This window comes from Parasteatoda tepidariorum, chromosome 4 (assembly GCF_043381705.1).
Source record: "Parasteatoda tepidariorum isolate YZ-2023 chromosome 4, CAS_Ptep_4.0, whole genome shotgun sequence".
In the NCBI taxonomy this organism is placed as follows: domain Eukaryota; kingdom Metazoa; phylum Arthropoda; class Arachnida; order Araneae; family Theridiidae; genus Parasteatoda; species Parasteatoda tepidariorum.
The window spans coordinates 50,623,811-50,644,535 of NC_092207.1; the positions used below are offsets into that span (position 1 = coordinate 50,623,811).

The 20,725-nt window shown below is 31.0% G+C and overlaps 4 protein-coding genes across 4 annotated transcripts in view; 2 read left to right on the forward strand and 2 right to left on the reverse strand.

The window, feature by feature from the left end:
• LOC107448228 (neuronal membrane glycoprotein M6-a) overlaps window positions 1–20,725 on the forward strand; it is a 39,337-nt gene that overhangs the window by 7,689 nt on the left and 10,923 nt on the right. The gene's annotated exons all lie outside the window — the stretch shown is intronic.
• LOC139425515 (disintegrin and metalloproteinase domain-containing protein 10-like) lies at window positions 9,011–11,005 on the reverse strand. The gene has a single exon (XM_071180526.1). The coding sequence runs from the start codon at window positions 10,646–10,648 to the stop codon at window positions 9,011–9,013; it is 1,638 nt and encodes a 545-aa protein (XP_071036627.1). The 5' UTR covers window positions 10,649–11,005.
• On the forward strand, window positions 11,962–14,101 carry LOC122269465 (disintegrin and metalloproteinase domain-containing protein 10-like). The gene has a single exon (XM_043042734.2). It carries the CDS (start codon window positions 11,994–11,996, stop codon window positions 14,019–14,021), a length of 2,028 nt encoding a protein of 675 aa, XP_042898668.1. The 5' UTR covers window positions 11,962–11,993; the 3' UTR covers window positions 14,022–14,101.
• LOC139425362 (probable E3 ubiquitin-protein ligase makorin-1) lies at window positions 16,422–18,007 on the reverse strand. The gene has a single exon (XM_071179782.1). The coding sequence runs from the start codon at window positions 17,874–17,876 to the stop codon at window positions 16,557–16,559; it is 1,320 nt and encodes a 439-aa protein (XP_071035883.1). The 5' UTR covers window positions 17,877–18,007; the 3' UTR covers window positions 16,422–16,556.

The window sequence follows — 20,725 nt, forward strand, 5'->3', positions numbered from 1 at the left end:
AAATATTGTGATCAGAACGTAAATAAAAATATATATATATATATATATATATATATATATGTTATAAAAATTTAGTTGATTGAGAAGCATCATAAAAATGTATCCAACAAGTTCCTATAAAAATATAAAAGGTGGAAACACCTTCGTCTTTTCCCCAATATTTTTACCGAAAAAGCAAAATAATGGTTTCAGTATTCGTTCACAATTGTTTATTTACAAGCTTTACTTCAATTTTACTGTTGACAGCTGTGTAAATCTTTATAACTAATTGTCTCATTTCTTTACATTTCCCCCAATAACCGTAATCGATAAAAAAAAAAAAGGTCTTTTGACGCTCAAGAAAATGATCTCAAAGAAAAGGAAAATGTACAAATTTCTTTCGAATTATTTTTATTAAGAAGAGATAAAAAATAAGGTTTGTTTTTAGAAAAAATTATTATTTTAAATTTTTAATGCCCCGGTAGCATAAATTTTGAATGAATCAAATCACCAGGAAAACTATTAAAATAATATTCTTCCTTATAAGTTTTTGTTTTATGGGACTAAAAAAAAATTTCATGATTTAGGACACAATGAAATATGTCAAAAAATATCAAAATCAGAAAAAAAAACCAAGTGATTATTCTGAGAAAAAATAATGTTCTTACAATTGCATTTGCTAAAATATTAGCAAAATAAATTAAAGTATTAAATAATTAAACAAACTTAGCGCGTTTTTCTGAACATGGCAAAAAAATACTTTCAAGTCTCTCATGAAAAAATGCTACATTATCAAACATTGCTTAATAGGGGCTACCGTTAATAAAATTTTAAATAAAAGAAAAAACTAAAGATATTTGTTGTCAAACGGTTACTGTCCGACCAAAGAAAAACAAACAAAAAAAAAAAAAACCCTCCGAATGCCAAGGGGTTAATTGTCCATGTAGTTGAAAGCGGAAGGAGAGTATTATGATGTTACTGTTGCGGTAAGAAGCTCATAAAAAATTATTTTATTGAAAAACAATATGACTTTTTCCATTTTTTATTTCTTACAAATTATGCATAGTTAAAAAATTCTAAAGCATTAACTTCAAAGCAAACCTTTTAATTCTAAATCTCAATAAAAAAATAAATATCAAAAGCATCCTTTATAAAGGAAAAAAAATTCAGAAAAAAAGGAAAATTTAGAACGTGTTTAGGTATTAACATTAGAGTTACATTTATGGTAAAATTTACATAAAATAATTGTCGTCATCTAACGCCGAACAATTACGATCAATGTTTCGAAAGACCGATTTAGAATTGGATACTGAATCCAGCTTTATGTATCATAGAGACTCATGGATTTGATTGATCATTTTCCTATTAATTCAGTTCATAATTTTTACGATGATTCAAATCCGCCATTCAATTCTCTTAATTTGAATCCCTTGATTCCTATCTCTCTCAATTGGAATAGAATGAATTTATTCAGAGAGGTAATTTAAATCTTTCGATTCCATTCACTCTCAGTTTATATGAACGTGCTTATTCGAATCAACTGGGTAAACTTAGTCATTTAAAAAAATTGCTTGTATCGGTGATTCAATTTAAATATTTACACTGATTTAACTCAAAGTTAACAAAGTCAAGAGCACTGTACTGAAGTAAATTTATTATCCACTTTCAATTCTTCAGCACTCTTTAAATCCACTATGAATGAGTTTTCCTTTTGCAAAGGTTCACTTGCGACCTTGCAAAACAAGTACCTCTAAGTCATAAATTCCTTTTCTGTGGGTATTTTTTTCTTGAACAGGTTCAATCTCCCGTTACAGTCTTGGAAAAGAATGTCTTTGTCTCTTCCTGGTTAGGCAACAATTAAGCTTGCGTGAGACCCATTCTTTTTAATTGTATCTTTTGACTGCAGGCTACAGTAAATTCAGAAAATGGTGGATTCTCGACATTGTTAAACTCTTTGAAAACCTTATCTTATTCTTATATTGAAGAAGCAAATTTGTTTTCAGGTAGATTTTTTACGTAGCATACAGTAAGCAAAACACCTTGAATCACTTTCGAATTTTTACGTACAAAACAAGGACAGTTTCATTGATGAGGGATCTACATTAGGTAGGCCAGTTAATTAGTGCAAATGAGATTACAAGTTGGAAATTTGACACAAAAACATGTTTTTTTTATCGCAATCAACAAAAATTTTCCCTTGATTTTTTTGGACGAATTTGGATTTGAGAGTTTCGAAATTTTGAGGGATGGAGTTGTGATAATCTAGAGCAGTTTTTCCCAAACTTATGACTTTTGTGTATCCTTTCTAAATTTTTCGTAACGCTGTGTACCACTAATAAAAAAATGAATGTATATTTTACTATAAAAAAATTGCACAAAAGTTAAAAATCACAACTGGCTGTTGACACTACTTATTATTAACTGTTAACTCTGCAAAAAATAGCCAATTGAAAAATACGTACTCGTAAATTTTCATGCTAGCTTTGTTTTCAAATAAAATTTTTTGAAATTTTAGTTTGATGGAAGATATTTCACATAAGAACACGTACCCCCATTAAACTCTTCCCGTACCCCTGGGGGTTCGCGTACCACACTTTGGGAAACACTAATCTAGAAAATATGTGTTTCGATAATGGTCAAATGATCGAGTTCTTTATTATTATATCTACGTTTTTGAAGCTATTTACACAAACATGCAAAAAAAATCATTAACAATTTATTACTTAATTTAAGAAGAAGCAAAATATTTTTGATTGTAAAGTTTATAAAATCCATCATCGATCTTGATTTTAATCATCATAATTTTAAATAGCGATACCCAAAATTTAAACGAAATACTAGCTATTTAGTTCTTGAAAAATAAATTTTCACCAAAAAAAAGGACTCCAAATTTTGTCTAATTTTTTTTTATCAAATCAAAGTATGCAGGTAAACATTTAACAGTTTTGAAAATGAAATTATAGTTATTAATTTTAATCAGCTTAAACAGAGGTTATTTAATTTTATCCGACATTAGTCATTGGATCGAAGAATTCTTATAAAAATATTATTGTTCTAAAACAATTCATTGATTGATTGAAAAAAATGATGCTTAATTTTATTTAACCTTATTTTTTGAGTCGAAGTCAACATGTAAAAGCTTTATAGTTTTAAAAAACAAAATGCAATTATTTAAAAATAATATTTAACTTTATCTGACCTAATCATCAAATTGAGGTTTGCTTAAAGAATTAAATTCAATACATTTTACAGTAAAAATTCAAACTATCCTTATTTTTGGTTATAAATAATGCGCAGTTCATCGTAATGATTACTTGGAAGCTATAAAATAACTTTTAAAAAAGAATAACGAAATTTTCAAACGTGATTTAAATTTCACATCGAAACTCGAAAGTATTGTGTTTATTTCGTACAATGCGACATCGTTGTTTTCTCTCTCAATTCTATTTTATTCCATCCAATGGTAATCGTTTCCGCCTCAGGATATAATGGATCGATTGTTTTTGCCCACTTTAACCACTGAAGCTAACTGTTTTCCAGACACTCGTGAAGCAAGAAATGAGATATGCATGCTTGAAAATGAACGTCATTTGTCAAATAACAATTCCATTCAGCTGCCTAAGAAACTTTTACTTTTAATTGCTCATTTTTTAAGTGGTTTTTTTTAGGAAAACTATTAAAGTCTTCTAATTACACTGTTAAAGTAAAGAATTTTCTATATCATAAATATATTATGAACAACGGTTTAATTGGGTAATTGCACTTCCAAAAAGAAGATCACAGATATCCACACATCAGCGGATCTATGACGTCAGCACCAGCTGATCGTTTATAAGCAAAATGGCTAAGTTTCTCCACATGAGTTAGAATGCTAATTAACGTGAAGTTAATTAAATACAGCGTCGTATAAAACATCGAATTTGTTGATATATCATTCATTCTTGTCTACGTCTTTTATTTAACTTAGATTTATTATTTGTTTATGTATTTTATTCTAACCGTGATATATTTTTATTTTGCGTACCTGGCAACTTCGATACATGATTAGTTTGTTTATGTTCTACATGGCAACGTGCCTGTCTGTGTTAAGTAAGAAATATATAGTGAAAGAATTGAAATCTTTGTAAAAGAATCTTTGTGAAAGTACATAAAAGGTGTCACTTAAGAGAATTGATACTTAACAGACTTGGCTTACTCTAAGCAGAATGGAAAGAAGAGTTTCTAACGTAAACAAATGCCACGTTTCAGCAACCAATCAGAATTTAGATACCCACACTACGTCACTTTCAGGTTTCCCCTTCTGTCTCCTGTTCCTAAAACCTTATCTCCATGTGTTCAAAGTAAACTTTCAAAATAAGTACGAAGCACAATAAGTAAATATAAATTGTGCATATTTTCCAACTACATATTAAGGTTACTAAAAATATGTATAATATATTTTCTCCCGGAATTTTTCTTTTCTTTTCACAATTCGTCTGGATAATATTGTCCCTTATGTTACTTGTCACTGTGGTCACTCACTATAGGTTTAATAAAGCGGTCCAAAAATACCTTACCATATTTGAACCAAATAGAAATGAACAGTCAGACTGTCTTTTAAAAAGAATTCCTGGTGAAGACAAGAAGCGACTACTAGATTGAAAATTTTTACCGATCTTTTTACATGAAATTGTAGTCAATTTGCTGATCATATGTTAATGATTTTCCATCGAAATAATCCTAAAAGTAAGAATATTTGTGTCAAACGATACTGTCGCTACCATGTTTTATTTTTCTTAATTATTAACTTTTAGAATATCATTCATGACGCTTCTAATGACTAAATTTTAAAAAAACATTGGAGACTATTTTGGTTCTAAGTTTAGGAAAAATATTACTTTTTCATGATTTTGTCTCCTTTTATCCCAGTCACTGCTATCCTCTTAAAAGAATTTAATGGTGAGAATAGAAGTGACAATTAGACTGAAAATATATACGTATATACACAAAACAACTTGTTTTACAAAAATGAAAAGTACGAATGTGCCATTAACAGTAGGGTTTGAAAAAAAAATCATGATTTAACTGACTTTTTATTTTAATCAGAGTTTTTTTAATTATGACGAGTAGCTTTCTAAAAATAATCTTTGACAGACATAAATGTATTAGTTTGAATGCATTAAATTAAACGTAGTAATTTAAATGAAAAGTAATAAATATAAAAGAATAAATTTTAAAAATATTAAACTGCACTTAAATGTTAAATGTAATGAAAATATTTGAGTGAAATTTTAAATATTATATAAAATATTTTAAAAAAATATTTCTTTCATGTGTGAATGTAATAAAACTATTTAAATATCACATTATAAAATTGACAACCTGATAAAATGAATTATTATTCAATTTATTCGAATACTTACGAGCGTTTTGTTGTACTATTTATCACAAGCGTCACAGAAAAAAAATGAATGAAAGTGAGTGTTATGAAAGAACAGAAAAGGACATTTGCTTTAACAAAAAATGTTTCTTTAGAAAACCGAATAAGAGACGTTGAGATATGCTTTTGCGTTATTGATCAAATACTTCAGATAATACAATAATCTATTTATAACATTTTGTAAGAATTAAGACATGGACTTTATGGTATTAGTTTTCTGTCTTTTTCCAATTTCCAACTTATTTCTAATTTTTGGGTTCACAAAAGCGTGCACAGAAAATTAGAAATAAACCCCTCACAAAGGCAGAAGTAAGCGACAAGCTTAGTCAAAAGCTTTCTTTTTTTCGTTCGCATTAGTTTATTTTTACCTCAAATGTGGATAAGTCAAATAATCTAGTAAATGAAAGCGCTATCTCCTGATTGTTGAGAAGGAAAAAGTTACCAGTTTATTTCTTCTTCNTTTTTTTTTTTTTTTTTTTTTTTTTTTTTTTTTTTTTTTTTTTTTTTTTTTTCATAAGTAGCGAAGAGCAGCTCTGATTATAGTTTAACAATAATTACAAATGTAAAAAATAAATGCTACTGAAATAGAATACAAAGGAAAAAAGGTATATTATCACTAGTCATCGGAAATAGGAAAATAGCTTCTGTACCCCCCAAAAAATGTAAACTTACAGAAACGGAAATTTGCTTTATATATATGATAAAAAGATTTAACTTGTATTAAATTTTGAACAAAAATAAAACTATAAACGTTTTTTTTTTCTTTCTTTCTTTCTTTCTTTTAAATGGGCAAATTCTTACTTTAATGTAATCTGGTATTGCATGCAAATAGTCAAAGCGTAAAATCCAAAAATAATTATTTCATACTTTTAATTAATATGATTATGATTCAATTGCATTAAATTATGATTTATTAACACGAAAAGTAATTTTTCAGTGCGAAAAATAGGTGTACTCAATTTTGATATTCATTAACAATAAAGGATGACATTTTTAGTAACGACCTTGTATAATAATAATCGAATAAACTGGGTTAATAATCTGACTGAAATGCACGATGTTCCTAACACCATGGTTTTTTTAAAAAATTTTTATTTATTATTTTTTTTAAGGTAAAAAAGCTATTTTGCCTAGTGTAAGAAAATATATCAGCCATTTCTTAGTAGGAAAATGCATCACATACATACACGACCTAATCATGGCCAAGTACCTAGCCTCACTTTTAAGGCTCTAATTTTTAACGACCATGGTAGGAATGCCAAGTAATTTTGACCCTAGTCAGATGTTGTACACAATGCCTTTGTTGGTATCCCTCTATCCAAACTTTCACACTACAACCAACGAGAAGACTTTCAGAGATGACAGATTTAACGTGTACTTTGCTGCGTACTACGTATACACGCCGGTTGTTTTATTGGTCGCCAGCATCGAACTCACTACCCCTAACTCTCCAACCAGAGGAATAAACGACGCCTTAACCGATTGCGCCACCAGAGCACAGGAAATTCCTCAAATAATTTCTCTATCAGCTTGATTTATTTCAGGCTCTTTGGAATTAGCTCGTTTAAGAACTGTAAGTTCATTTAAAAAATATATCATTCAATTAGTCAGATTCACTGTACTTCTCTCTCAGCACCTTCATAAAACGAAACTAATTATAATAACCTTGAGCAAAATTTTCATTGAATAAATCTTCGTTTATTTTTAATTATCCTAAAAGCATATAGGATTTATTGCGATAAGCCTGAAAATTATCAACTAATTAGAATTATTGGAGACTTTTCCATCTACCACATAGAAAAAACGGCGACATTGTGTTATTTTTCAAATAACGCATTTTGTTTCTCTGACTATTATATGTAAAACCTGTAACCAGTATTCCGAACTAAGTAAAACCGGTCTACGGTACAGAAAAAAAAGCTTCTTAATATTTCGGGTTTGAAAATTAAGTACGAAATGATTGGCGATATTGACTTTTAGATGTAGCAGTTTCATACATTTTTTATATTGTCAGTTGAAAACAATTTCAGAGAAAATAGCTGCACTTTTCTTTTTCTTTTTACAAATAATAACAAAGAGGAAAATATGTAGTCATCTCATCGAAAGAAATGTGTATAAAATTTTTGTATTTTAGAGTGATTAAACTTCATTGATTTAATTATTTAATCTTCGTGAAATATCAGACTCTCTTACTCTCTCTCTTTCTCTCGAATTGCTATCTTGCAGGAAATTATTTGTTCCGTTTTAGGAGATAAAGCAAAAAGCAACGAATACTACTTATGAAGGATATGAATAAAAAAGAAATGCGATAACATTTTCTTCGCTATCAGCAACTTCAAAGATTTTTCAAAAAGAAATAGCTAAAGTTGTGCAATCTTTATCTTATTTACGGAAAGTTTACCATCTGAAGAGAAGTAAAATAAAAAAGAAAATGCTTCACAAATTTTACAAGAACGATTATTTTATATGAGATTTTTTTAAACTTTTTTTAATACCGGCCCATGAAGAAAATGAGAAAAAGTTTAACGTCACAGCCCATTTGCAGTTGTAGCATTTTATATTTTGAATATATTTTACATGTATTTACATGTATATGTAATATATTTACATGTATTTTCCTCATATATTTTTTCGTAGGTTACTTTAGAATAAAAAAATCATTTTAGGTAATATTTGGGTTATACTTCTATACGTAGAAAGAAACAGTAAAATTTTGTTGAGTTACAATAGTTAAAATAGTTCAGCCAATCTGACTTTTTAGTAACAAATATTTGTTAGGTCAAATGTTAAAAAATGTCCCGATTTGTTAATTTAATTGTATTTGAGAGTTTTTGTACGAATATGCATAGCACAAGCAGCTAACAATCGACCTACAGATTGGGTGTATGCTTTAGCTTTTAATGTTCTATTCCGTAACCGATTTTAAACTGATTTCAGAAGACCCAAAAAACTTTATAAAATAAACATATAGAAATTTCTTTTAAATAAAAGTAAATTGATTTTGTGATTGGAAAGTTTATCATAATTAATTCGACATTACTGAGACCTCTGCTTCCCGTATATTGAGAGCGGTTGATATGGAACACCCGTTTGGATGGATTGATGGATTTTGAGATGCATACCCCTTGTATCTTTATTCACAATAGCGATGAACGTATATATACTGCTTACGCAGTCAACATTAATGTGCTATAGTTAAGAAAATAAAACTTATTTTACCACAATGTGTGAGATTTATAATTTTGAAGTCAAATCATCTCGTTTTCTTTTTAAAAGTAAAGTATCCATTTGTAACCTGTCACTAAATTGCTTTCAATTTATTCGGAATAAAATACAGAAATCTAATAAAAAAGTATTTAAACATTCAAAGATTCAAAGCAAGTTTCAATAATAATAAAATGCTTTATCAAGTAACAAGGAAAATATTTATTGCAAATTTTATTCAAAAATTATGAGTTTTTGTTTTTTACTTTTACTTCTTTGATGTAAATTCAAAAAGTTTTCTTTACAAAAAAAATCTTACAATGATTTCAACAATAACAAAAAATAATATTAATACTCTTATAAATGTCTAATGACTATATACATAGGTGAAAGTCTATTTACTCTCCTTCACCGCTGAATAATATGCTGTCTCAAAAGATAACAAATAGTGGGTATTACAATCAATAAGATGACTACAATTAGAGTTGCCACAACCCACCACTTAGGAGTTTCAATGTTGTATTTTCTGTCTTTCTTATTTACTCTCAAATTAGCATTTACACAATTACCTTCACTATCACACTGAAATCGATTAGAATTGCACCGAGAGCCTTCAACAGCTACAAATTTATCACCAGAAACAGTCACTAGTCCTAAATAATATGCAGGAGAACATACATTATTTTTCATGCAACATATTGCGCATTCGTAATAGAGATCACTGCAAATGCAGTTCTTAAGTCCATTATCCAAACAAACTGTGCTATTGCAAGAACCTTTGTTGCAGGTTTTTGAAACCTCGTGACATGGATATTTATCTGGAGCGCTCACGGGTTTGGGGCAAATTGCATTCACACCATCACAGTAACTTATATGGCATGACTTATCATTATAAAAGCATCTTTTATTTGTGTTTCTTTCTACTGTACACTCGATTGAACAGCATGGGTTTTCTCGAGGACTGCACTGTGATCCACTTTGGCGTCGGAAAGTACATCCCTTCTCGGGCGGTTTGGCATCAGATGGAATGCAACAACGATCTAAGATGTCACAAGTTTTTGACACTCCGCAATCACACTCTTCCGTTCCTTCTCTAAAACCATTTCCACAGATTTGTTGATATTCTTTTAAGCACTCACCCCTGCTCAACATGGTGTGATAAATTTCGTTTTCACTACAAGGAGAAAAATAAGCGTTTCTGGGCTTTATAGTGGAGACGGAATTCGGGTACATGAGGTAAAATCCACCCGCTCCTCCTGGTGAACAAGCCAAATCATTTAATGGATCGTGTTCACTTCCAAAGGAGTGCCCTATTTCGTGTGCTATGGCTAACAAAGTAGTTATCAAGGGCAAAGCTTTGGTTCGCGAAGATTTGACTGTCACTACAGCAGTATTAAGGGATCTGTGGGTATTAAAATACACTAGAGGCTTCTGGCATATTCCTCCTGGTGTACGTCTTGGTGAAAGACCTGGTTTAAAAGCTTGACCAATTACAGGAGATGACAAGTCTCTTCGAAAACACATGGCTACTGAAAGGCAATAATATTGGGTTCTCTCCGTAAATTCAGTTAAAAATGATTTTAAGTCTTTTGCTAACGCCATCGGATAATTAGGATCATAGATACTCTTATACACAGTAATGCTTTTTACTATTATGCGAATGTTATCTGGTTCCCCGTCTCCATTAAAATCGGTTCGTCGAAAAATGTTGTCAGTATATTTTGCGTGAAAATATAGAAAACCTTTAACAAAATCTTCATCCTGTCTAAAGAATTGGTATAATGTGTGATCCGCCACCATTTCAATATGACAAGAGCGGTTTATTTTTAGGTAATCAGCTTCATTGATGCCCGAGGAAAATAAATCAGAATTTCTTTTGCGAGATATGTCCCAAAATGTATGTTTCGAATAATTCCTATAAGGTCCATACTTCTCCATATCTATAACGTCTTCATCTTTGTAAACCACTATCTGACCAGTGTAATTCAGATTATTTAGAAAATAACACGCAGGTTCGATGTAATAAGTGCTATTATCCACTTCCATTAAGGCTGTAAGATCATCATGTCTTAAGTAGCCGGTAGCAAATGAATGGTGTGGTTTTTCTCGTAAGAAGCCTTCGTAAAATTTCACGCTATTGTTAGATTGATCTCTTGAAACTATCTCTCGGAACCTTAAATCTTCATAAAAAATTAAATCAAAGCTCTTGTTAAATAACTGGAACGTGATTTCAATGTCGGCTGTATATTTAAGTGATTCTGGTTGAGAGTCGTTAAAATTTGAATTTTTTTTTACATTTGAAAAAGTTTTATGAAAATTAGTAACTTCATATCTTCTTATGTTGTGATTAAATTCACTGAGTAAATATACTGAGTTAAAACAAAGTATATTTATGATACTTGCAATCCATAGATACATACGTAAAACAATCTAAAACAAAACATAAATATCAATGTTTGTTTTATTTAGCACTTTTTTGCATAACAAAATGAAATGTCTAAGTTGTATTCATTGAATTAATTGCTTCATGCAACCTAAAGTTTTTTTCTTCACATTTCTTGAAATTATCAAACAAATGCCAGCCATTGACTATTAGACTTCTAGCTCTCCAGTACTTCTTAACAATATAGTCAAAGTCTTTTAGTGCAGATCACGTGTCCAAATGCGCAGCAGTCATGGCTTGTCCCGGATTTACATAAAAGACAATCTGATGAAGCAATCAGTTTGACATTATATATATATATATGCTAGGGGGCTAAGCCCCCTGTTCGCTGCCGCTCACCAAACCCCGATTATTGCTTCGCAATAATTGTCTTTTCTTGGCAGAAAACAATTTTTCTATTAAAGTTAAAATTATTCACTTAACATGTATGTACTAAAAGGAATTCTGTTTGCTTACTCTTGTGCCTCTACTTCCCACGTCTAAATTTTACTCTCAAATATTACTTTACCCAAATATTAGACCTTTTAGTGAAAGGAAGTTATTTTTCGAAGTAATCATTTTTAAAAATAACATTTATGTTCTTATAGCATTGTATTGTTCAAACAAATTTGATAAGTTCACAACCATAATTTAATACTCTCGCTAATAGTAGCACTACTGGAAAATAAGTTTAAATTAGGGATACAAAAATATTTAAGAAAAAAAATACTTTTGCGACTATTGTTAATTTTGTGCTGATGACAACCAAAACAATATGGAAATGAATGAGGGAAAACTGNTATATATATATATAATACTTTAATACCGTTGCCATTTCCGTCGGAGAAAGAAATTTTGACGTTTAACTTTATTTCGTAATATTGGCAACAGGCTGCAATGTTTATATTTTCTTTTTCATATTTATACATCTGCGAGTATAACATTTTACTTATACATTTGCTCCGATAAATGAATTTTCCGTTGACTATCTTAATAATAATTCTACAGGTCCATGTTTCCATTAGTGAATTCAATATCAATGATCATATAAAAAATTACGAGTTCGCTGAATACGTAATAAGGACTGAAAATGGTGAAAATGAATTTTCCGAACATGAAGTAAGGAATTTAAAATTCCACCGGAAAAGCACTGAAATTCACATAAAAACTGCCAAGAGAGAGTTTACCTTATTGTTATATGAAGATGATTTATTTCGCACAATTCCAATTGAAGCCTACCAATTTGGAGAGTTTACCAAAAATTATTGCAACGTTACGACGATTTATGAGGGTTTTGTGAAAAATCGCTCGCTTTTTTCCTACGTTATAGGTTATCTTTATGATGGAGTTTTTTCTGGTAATATTTTTGATGGTGAGGATATGTTTATCATCGAACCAATTCAAACTTTCGCTAGAAATACGAGTGGCTCTCAAAAAGCTATTTTCTATAACATTCAAAACCTAATAACCATTGAAGGAAACCATTCAGAGAATGTGACGTCTTTTTCTCGGCAACCCTTGAAAGTCTCATATCGTACAGCAAATTTTACCCTTCATTCGGCTCCTCGTGTTTTGGGTTTAGTTTACAAACTGCGTGATATGTTTTGCGAACTGGAAATTGTTGCAGACCATAAATTATATGAATTTTTCCAAAAAGATACTGAACGATTATCTGCCTACTTATATTATCATGCCAAATATGCTGACAAAATTTTCAGAAAAACTGACTTTGACTTTGATGGCAAACCTGATGGTATAAGAATTACAGTTAAGAAAATTTCGATTTATAAAACTCCTTTTGAGAGCAACTATCCCATGCTTAACGCGAGTGGAATAACAGACTATCTGTTGCGATTGGTCAAAAGAAAGCAAGAGGAGCAATTCTGTCTCTCCTTCGCTTTTACTTACCAAAATTTTTCTGGCTACGTTATTGGGGAAGCATTCAAGCCAGATTTAGGACTAATTGGTGTAATAGGAGGGATATGCGATGATCCGAAAGTAACGCCAAACAACACACTCCTACATTTCAATACTGGTGTTATAAATCTTTATGTGAATCGTGATGAAATGTTACCGCTAGCTGTTTCATTGCTTGCGTTTACTCATGAGCTAGGTCATAACTTCGGAAGTGATCATGACCCACCCCATTTCAATGCTTGCTCATTTGAGGGACACATAATGAGCGAGCGTGTGATGCCAGGTTCGAAAAATTTTGAATTCTCCCCTTGCAGTCGAGCAGAAATGTCGGCAATTATCAAAGTAAAGGGTATCTGCCTAAAAGAAAGAGATAGTATCTGTGGGAACTTAATCAGAGAGGGCGAAGAAGAATGCGACTGTGGTTGGAGCTCGATTTGTGAATTTATGGATCCTTGTTGCAACCCTATGGATGTCAAACTTCCAGAAATTGGTTGCACCATAAAATCTGGTGCCAGTTTTGAATGCAGCAGGAAAGAGAGTGACTGTTGCTTGGAAAATTGCACTATAGTGAAAGATACGAAAATGCCGTGCTATGTTGACAATTTTTTGTGCTTGAAAAGTTTTTGTGATGGAATTAATCCTGTTTGCCTTCCTCCCGTAATAGATGAGTCCTCTTATTCCTGCGGCATCAAACAATCAACACACACTGGAAATAATGACAACATTTCCATTTGTGAATCACATGGATATTCAGATTGTACTTGCTCACGAGATATAAAGGAAATATGCGTCATGTGTTGCGAAAATCAAGAGTCATGTTTACCGGCGTCAGTTCTTGGGCTATTTGATTCATCTGGGAACGAATACTATCACAAAATCGGGACTAGTTGCTACAATGAGAGTTTCTATTGCGATGGATTGGGAAACTGTGTGAGAAAAGATTTACAGAAAGAAAGAGATATAGCTCTATATGTAGCATTATCTGTGATATTGGTCATTTTTTTCATTCTTTTAGGCATTGTTATATACTTAAAATACAGAAAAGAACATTTTCTTATGTCAAATCATAGTTCTCAATGAAATATTTACTCTTTTTATAATATTGAATTCATGTTATGCTTTATTTCCAAAACTGCCACATTTTCTGACTAGCAATTTGTAGCAACTTTAAGGCAATTTATACATTTTTGTAATGTTTAAGTTTGAAATTGAAGAACGTTAAAATATGCAACTGATGAAAAGTAACAAAAATATTTTCTGCACATACCTAGAACTTACACCATTTACCATTTATAATCACCCTCAAAGTTTTACTCGCCATCATACATGCCCTAAATAATCTGCTTAGAACGTTTCGGTTTTCACGCATTCTACAGAGTGATTCAGTAGAGCTGTTACTAAAGTAAAGAGAATTCAGGAGAGCTTTGCATGAGAATTGAGGATTGCATAGCAAACCATGTTCGGAAATATCATCGAACGCAACTAGAAGTGCCTCCCAGTTACGAACTGGCTAATCATGTGCATTTGAAACGCTAGATTTTTCTCTTATTTATTAAAAACATCTAGATCCCATGTTAATTTTATATATTATTGCTAAAAATTGCATTGAAATATGTCCAGAAATAGAAATTTTACGTAGTCGAATGATTTGATGACTAATTTGTCAAACTCCTTAAGTCACTAAATCTTTAAATAACATTAAAACAGTTATTTCCTAGCATATTTTAAACCAATTTTTAAGAATAATTTTTAAAAAAATATAAAGTTAGTCTCAAATTCAAGTATTTTAGATAAATATAAGTACTGTCTCAAATGAATACGAACAGCCAGTCTATAAAGAGGAAGCGCTCCTACCGGCACATGACGACATTCTCAATCCTTATGATACTTTCTACCTTCTCTTCAGGTTTGTAACCATTGTACAGAATCATCATTCATACCGTTTCTGAATATTTTATTTCTCTTGTTTAACGCTTTTAATTATCCGACTCCAGCTAAAAAAATCTGTTGCGCAATGTTTTGAAAAATATATAAATTAAAAAAGATTGCAATTTTATGCAAAAGGTTTCAGTAAAGTTCCGTTGTTGTTACTTATCCTCTTACTAATCTAACAAATATCAGATAAGTTCTTGAAGGCATCCACTTTAAAACTATGAAAGTGGATTCGAATGTTTGCTTATTGTTTCTTCTTAGTACGTTTAAAAATGCTAACACCGTAAGTTTTCATCAAGTGACGCTGTAAGTAATATCATTTCATAGAGCATAGCCACTGTACAATTTCCAAGCATTCATTCTGAAGCTATAGATCCTGCCTATCGAAAGTTAAGAAAGCGGATCTGAGCATCAGTAATCTCATTGTCTATATTTGGAATCCTTGTAAAAAATGAAGTCAAAAATACATACTTAGGGATAGCAAACTAATATTAAGCAATAAAGAGCAAAGTATTAAAATTAATAGCTTAAACACTTGAAAAATTATAAACTTTTTTTTAAAAAAAATTTCCATTTTGGTGAAATATTTCCCCGTAAATAAAAATTATTAAAATCAATAAATAATTCGGAATTTTTGCAGATTTTTACAAGTCCTAACTTTACAGTTTTGGATTAACTTTTGAAATATTAAAAAAATTGATCAAAAATGATTTCATTTTCATGAAACTACAGAATTTCTTTATATTAACGTTTTGCGTAATTCTCAGCATTTTTTAAGACAGGTAATGCTCAACCTAATAGTTATGAATAACTGTAACAATTTATCAACATTTTTGAAAATAGCATATTGTTCGCTAAAAAGCAATATTTCATGTAACAAGAGAGCCATTGGATCATTTTAAACTGCATCAGCCTTAAACTGGATGTGACGAACTTGTTAAGTCTTATGGACATATTTTCCAGCTGAATCCAGCCGGTTATCAATACTAGAAGCACAGTTAGAGTATTTTAAACAATGCTTTCCATGTTTTTTTTTCTTGGTGTGACTAATTGTCTACCCAGTGAGCTTGGTTGTAGACGAATGGACTTTATATCTCGCTGATTTTATCAACAAATGAACTAAATTTACAAGAAAAAATTTTTAAGTTACTTTTTAGATATGCTCACAAATTTCATAATTAAAGATTACATATACTATAGTTGGACATTCATTTGGAACATTCACTTATTCCACCAAGTGTTTGAATAAGTTATCTTTCCTAAGAAAAATACATTTTCGAAACAGCTTCCTGATGTTTCCATTCTTAAAGTTGTTTTTTCTCTAATTCTTCAATATTTCGCTAACTATGTCGTTTCACTTTGCTTTCGAATTATAACAATGCCCAATGATGATATGCTATGTACTCATTCAAGTATATTGATATTAGTTATTATGTACCATATTTTAAATAAGCATTTTATTCACACCAGCCATAAAAATTCCCTACAAAAATATATTATATATTGCGTGAAACAGAAATTTTTCTTAAAATAAAATAGTATGTTTTTGTAAGCAGTTCTAGTTAAGTTAAATCTTCTGCCTTGTAGTAGAATACTATATTCAACAGTTGACAAAATTTAAAACGATTCCCTCGTAAAGATTTATTTGACTCAGATTTATAATAAAACATAACGTAGACAAGTCTATCTAGATACAAATGTATCTCTTACTTCCAAATAATCCCACAAGGTAACTGTATTCATGAAATCAATTTCGCCATTTTGATTTTGTCGTCGCCTCCTGGAAGGTTGGGGTAAATCTACTTTTGTACCATCGGGCTTTGCGTGTAGATAGAAGCAAGCTCCACCAAAAGGACAGGTTCCTTTACCTCTCTTAAAATATTTACAAGGTTTTTTGCCTAAGGCCATTTTATAGTCAGCAATTAACTTTTTCTTTTCTTCTTCTGTATCAACCCAATATCGACTAGGTGTGATGAAGCCAGATGATACTCTACATTCCGGGCAAGCGCGGTTGACAGCGGGATTTAATAGATGGTTAACATGTTGAACAGATTCAAATGTTTTTACACTTCTCCACTTTCTGATACAGGATAAACAAAACACGTGATTACATTTTTCAAGGATTCCAAATCGACGTTCACCTGCTGGATCTTTTTCCATTATAACATCCATACATATACCACATGTTTTATCCAAGCTACGTTGAATGGCAAATGACAGTTCCATATCTAGCTCAAGTTCTTTTTCGCAGTATTCAATATGATATTTCCGCTTCTTCTCATCAAAAGGATTCAGGCAATATTTCCGACACAGTTCACACAAATCTCCGTGAATGCATGGACATTCTTCATTGTATAGACACTTACCTTCAAAGAAATGTATACACAATTCCATGTCCAATTTTTGCGGTTTTAACTTAGTAGTACCACAAACAATTGGTTTCAGAGTATCGGCAAACGATTTCTTGGTCTTTGGTACGAATTCAGGTGCATTAACCCAGTTAGTTGATTCTGGGCCACAAGTAGATATTTTATCTTTTATCATGAAATGGTGAATACTTAGGTCTTTAGCTCGTAAGTTAGTGTTGTTGGGCACAAATTCAGATGCATTTATCCAGTTTAGTGAATCTGGACCCAGTTTGGATACTTTATCTTTCCTCGTGGAGTGATGATGTCGAACTTTGGCTCGTAAATTGTTATTTATTGGCACAAATTCAGGGGCATTTATCCAATTAGGTAAAACTGGACTGCATGTAGATTTTTGAACTATTCTTAGTGAATCAAGATTATGATCCTCGACCTGCGAGTTAATGGTTTTAGGCAAAAATTCAGGTGCATGCACCCAATTAAGTAAATCTGGACCAAAAGTAGACATTTTATCTCTTCGCGGTGAGTGAAGACTGCGATCTTCAATGTGTACGTTAATAGTCTTAGACACGAATTCAGGAGCATTCACCCAGTTAGATAAATCTGATTTAACAGTCGGTGTTTTAACTTTTGTCATTTTGTCTTTAGACTTTGAAAGATAAATTTACTGTCGAAAAGTGTCTGCTTTGCTTGAATCCTTCTTCGGCATTGATGGGCTAAGATGCTCCTTACACTGAAAAAAAATCCAGCAGTATGTGCACAGTATTATTTTAAATGTTTATGTTTTAAACCAGATATCTTCTTTAGGTATTTAATACAGGACTCTAAATTGTCTTCACATGCTTGTAGGCAACCTTTAGTAAAAACATTAGGAAAGATTTTTAAGATTACTTCACGCGATAATGATACTGTTATTATGGGCTGTTTATTAGAAATGTTTTAAACTGAGATTGCAACGGACAATTGCTTGAAGTTAAGTTTTTTTGTTGATGTTTACCCATCCTGTTAGCCTTAGATTTATAAAACACTCTAATCAACCATACATTATCCCTTTGACTATTTTTATCTATTTAAATATGCATCAAAACCTACATATAACGATTATGTTTCTTCGACATAATATACGATGTCATCTTTTAACGTCACACTATATACTTGTTGAGAATTATACGCAAGTATTTAAACACACTGTAGAAAAACCATACTACACTTTAACGGAGTTCCTCGGACTCAAATATAAAAAGAGCCCAAATTTCGATCACATTAATTGCTTTATTGATATTTCACCTTTCAACGCAAAGCATTATTAGTATCAGCTTCTAATAAGTTGGTAATAAATGAATTCGGAGGCGCATTTGTTTCCCCTGATTATAGCTTCCAATATACCATGTTACCGAAATTAATTAAACGTCATCGGTGTATGGCGATTTTCTACGGTTCCGCTAAATAAATTTCCAATTAATCTTTTCTCCTTAAACTTTGCTTTTTAGCACATAGCTTATTTTTTTATTTCAACTAATACATATTATTTATAATAATTAAGAGTTACAATTTATAATATGTGCGAACAATATTCCCAAAACGGCTAACTATTATTTTTTTTTTTTTTTGGTTTTAAGTAGATGGGTTATTTCATAATTTAAATTTAACAATTTCAATTTCATTGTCGTCAATAACAATATGGTAATTTTTTACGTTTCCTCTAAACGAATAAGTGCCTTTACTTCATTAAATTTGAGATTTTTTGTACGATTTTTAGTACGTAACTTATTTCAATATGCATATATTACCAAAATTAATTCAGAATCATTGCAGTCAATATTAGTAGTTAAATTTACGTTTCTCCTTAGTGAATCACTACCACTTTTCCATTAATTTTGCCTTTAAAGTCACAATTTTTTTTCATTTTAATTACCGTTGATTTTAAATTATTTACTTTTATAGAAACACCGTTTTAAAGAATACTTTAAACAAAGCAAACATGTGGTATCTGATAACTTTTGGAATAATAATTTGATCACGTAGTCCACGAATGCTACCGTGTTAATGCTGTTCATTAAATTCCTCTGACATAGTGGATAGAAAATAATTAATTATTTAAGTACATGAAATAAACTATTTTTATCAAATCGAGCTATAAGCAAGCAAATATTACTGGCATTATCTTTAAAATATTTAAAAATTGAATCGTCTATATTTAAATTTAAAGCGATGGCAAACGCTCAACTAACCAGAAAATTCCTTTTCACTTTTCGCTCATCCCGCTCGAACGGTTCTTCGTAGAATGTTCTAATGTCAACCTTCCTCGTGCTTAGAACTATCTGTATGCCAAATTTCATCTCCTTTGGTCGGGTGGTTTAAGTGTCTACCACACACAATTCATTTATATATATATATATATATATACATAAATAAATATTCCGCTTAGATATTTTACAATAATAACCTTAGCCTTCTTTGGACATTAAGGCATTTCATAAGATTAATTAGGGGGAAAAAAGATTTCATGTGCAAGAGTCCTATTTTAACTCTTATTATTGAACAAAGTCTCTAGAATTGTGAAAGATTTAAGGATATTAGCCAGCTGCTAAACCCAGTTTCCGAAGCAAGTACCATAAAGTCGGAATTTATACTAAAGTTAAAAACAATTACACAATGTTGAATGCTCCCAAAATCTNCATTTTTAGTGCTACGAATATTCGTCTTTGGGATTTGCCAAAAACAAAACAAGATGCAATTTTATTTTTTCAGGAGGGAAATATTTTACCGAAAAAACGAAAATGTACCAATTCCCACAACAGGTGGAATCATCCTTTTCACTTTTTCCCGGTGTCAGGGATGAAAACCTTCGGCGATTCAGCACTAGCTAAGCTTAAGATTCAACTTGATTGAAATAAGTAATAGTTTCCTCCGAAGGGTTTTCTCAGCGAAGCTAATATCCTGCCGGCTTATAATAACAGGGCCACATCCCTGTTATCATTGTTGCATTCACCTTTAATAATTCAGTCGTAAGCCGTAATAAGTTCTCAAAAGGTTTATTTTAAGGTAGGTTAGTGGTTATAACAGTTCACATCCACAAGGGAGGGGGTGTGGACAAAACTCCGGATGGTTCCGGCAGATCTTTTATGAAACACGTTCATCAGCAAGAGACATGCGAAAACCATGGCTCTCGCATTAAATACAAATAGAAATTGATGTAAACAGGCTCAAATCGTACATACCTTGTAACTCTACGCATTATGGAAAATCATTTAATACTTCCTTATATGGAAGTGAAAGAGGGACAAGACTCTAAAAATAACTCCTCCTTTGAAATATAAATGTAATTATAATTCAATGGTATGTTTTTAGCCTTGAAGTCCCAAAATAGAATTTCTACACCTATTCTTTACCAAAGACATTTTATGAAAACGAAAGAGTTTTAATGTTGTTATTAATACAAAAGTATTTATAATTTTTGTATTACATATATATATAGATAGATAG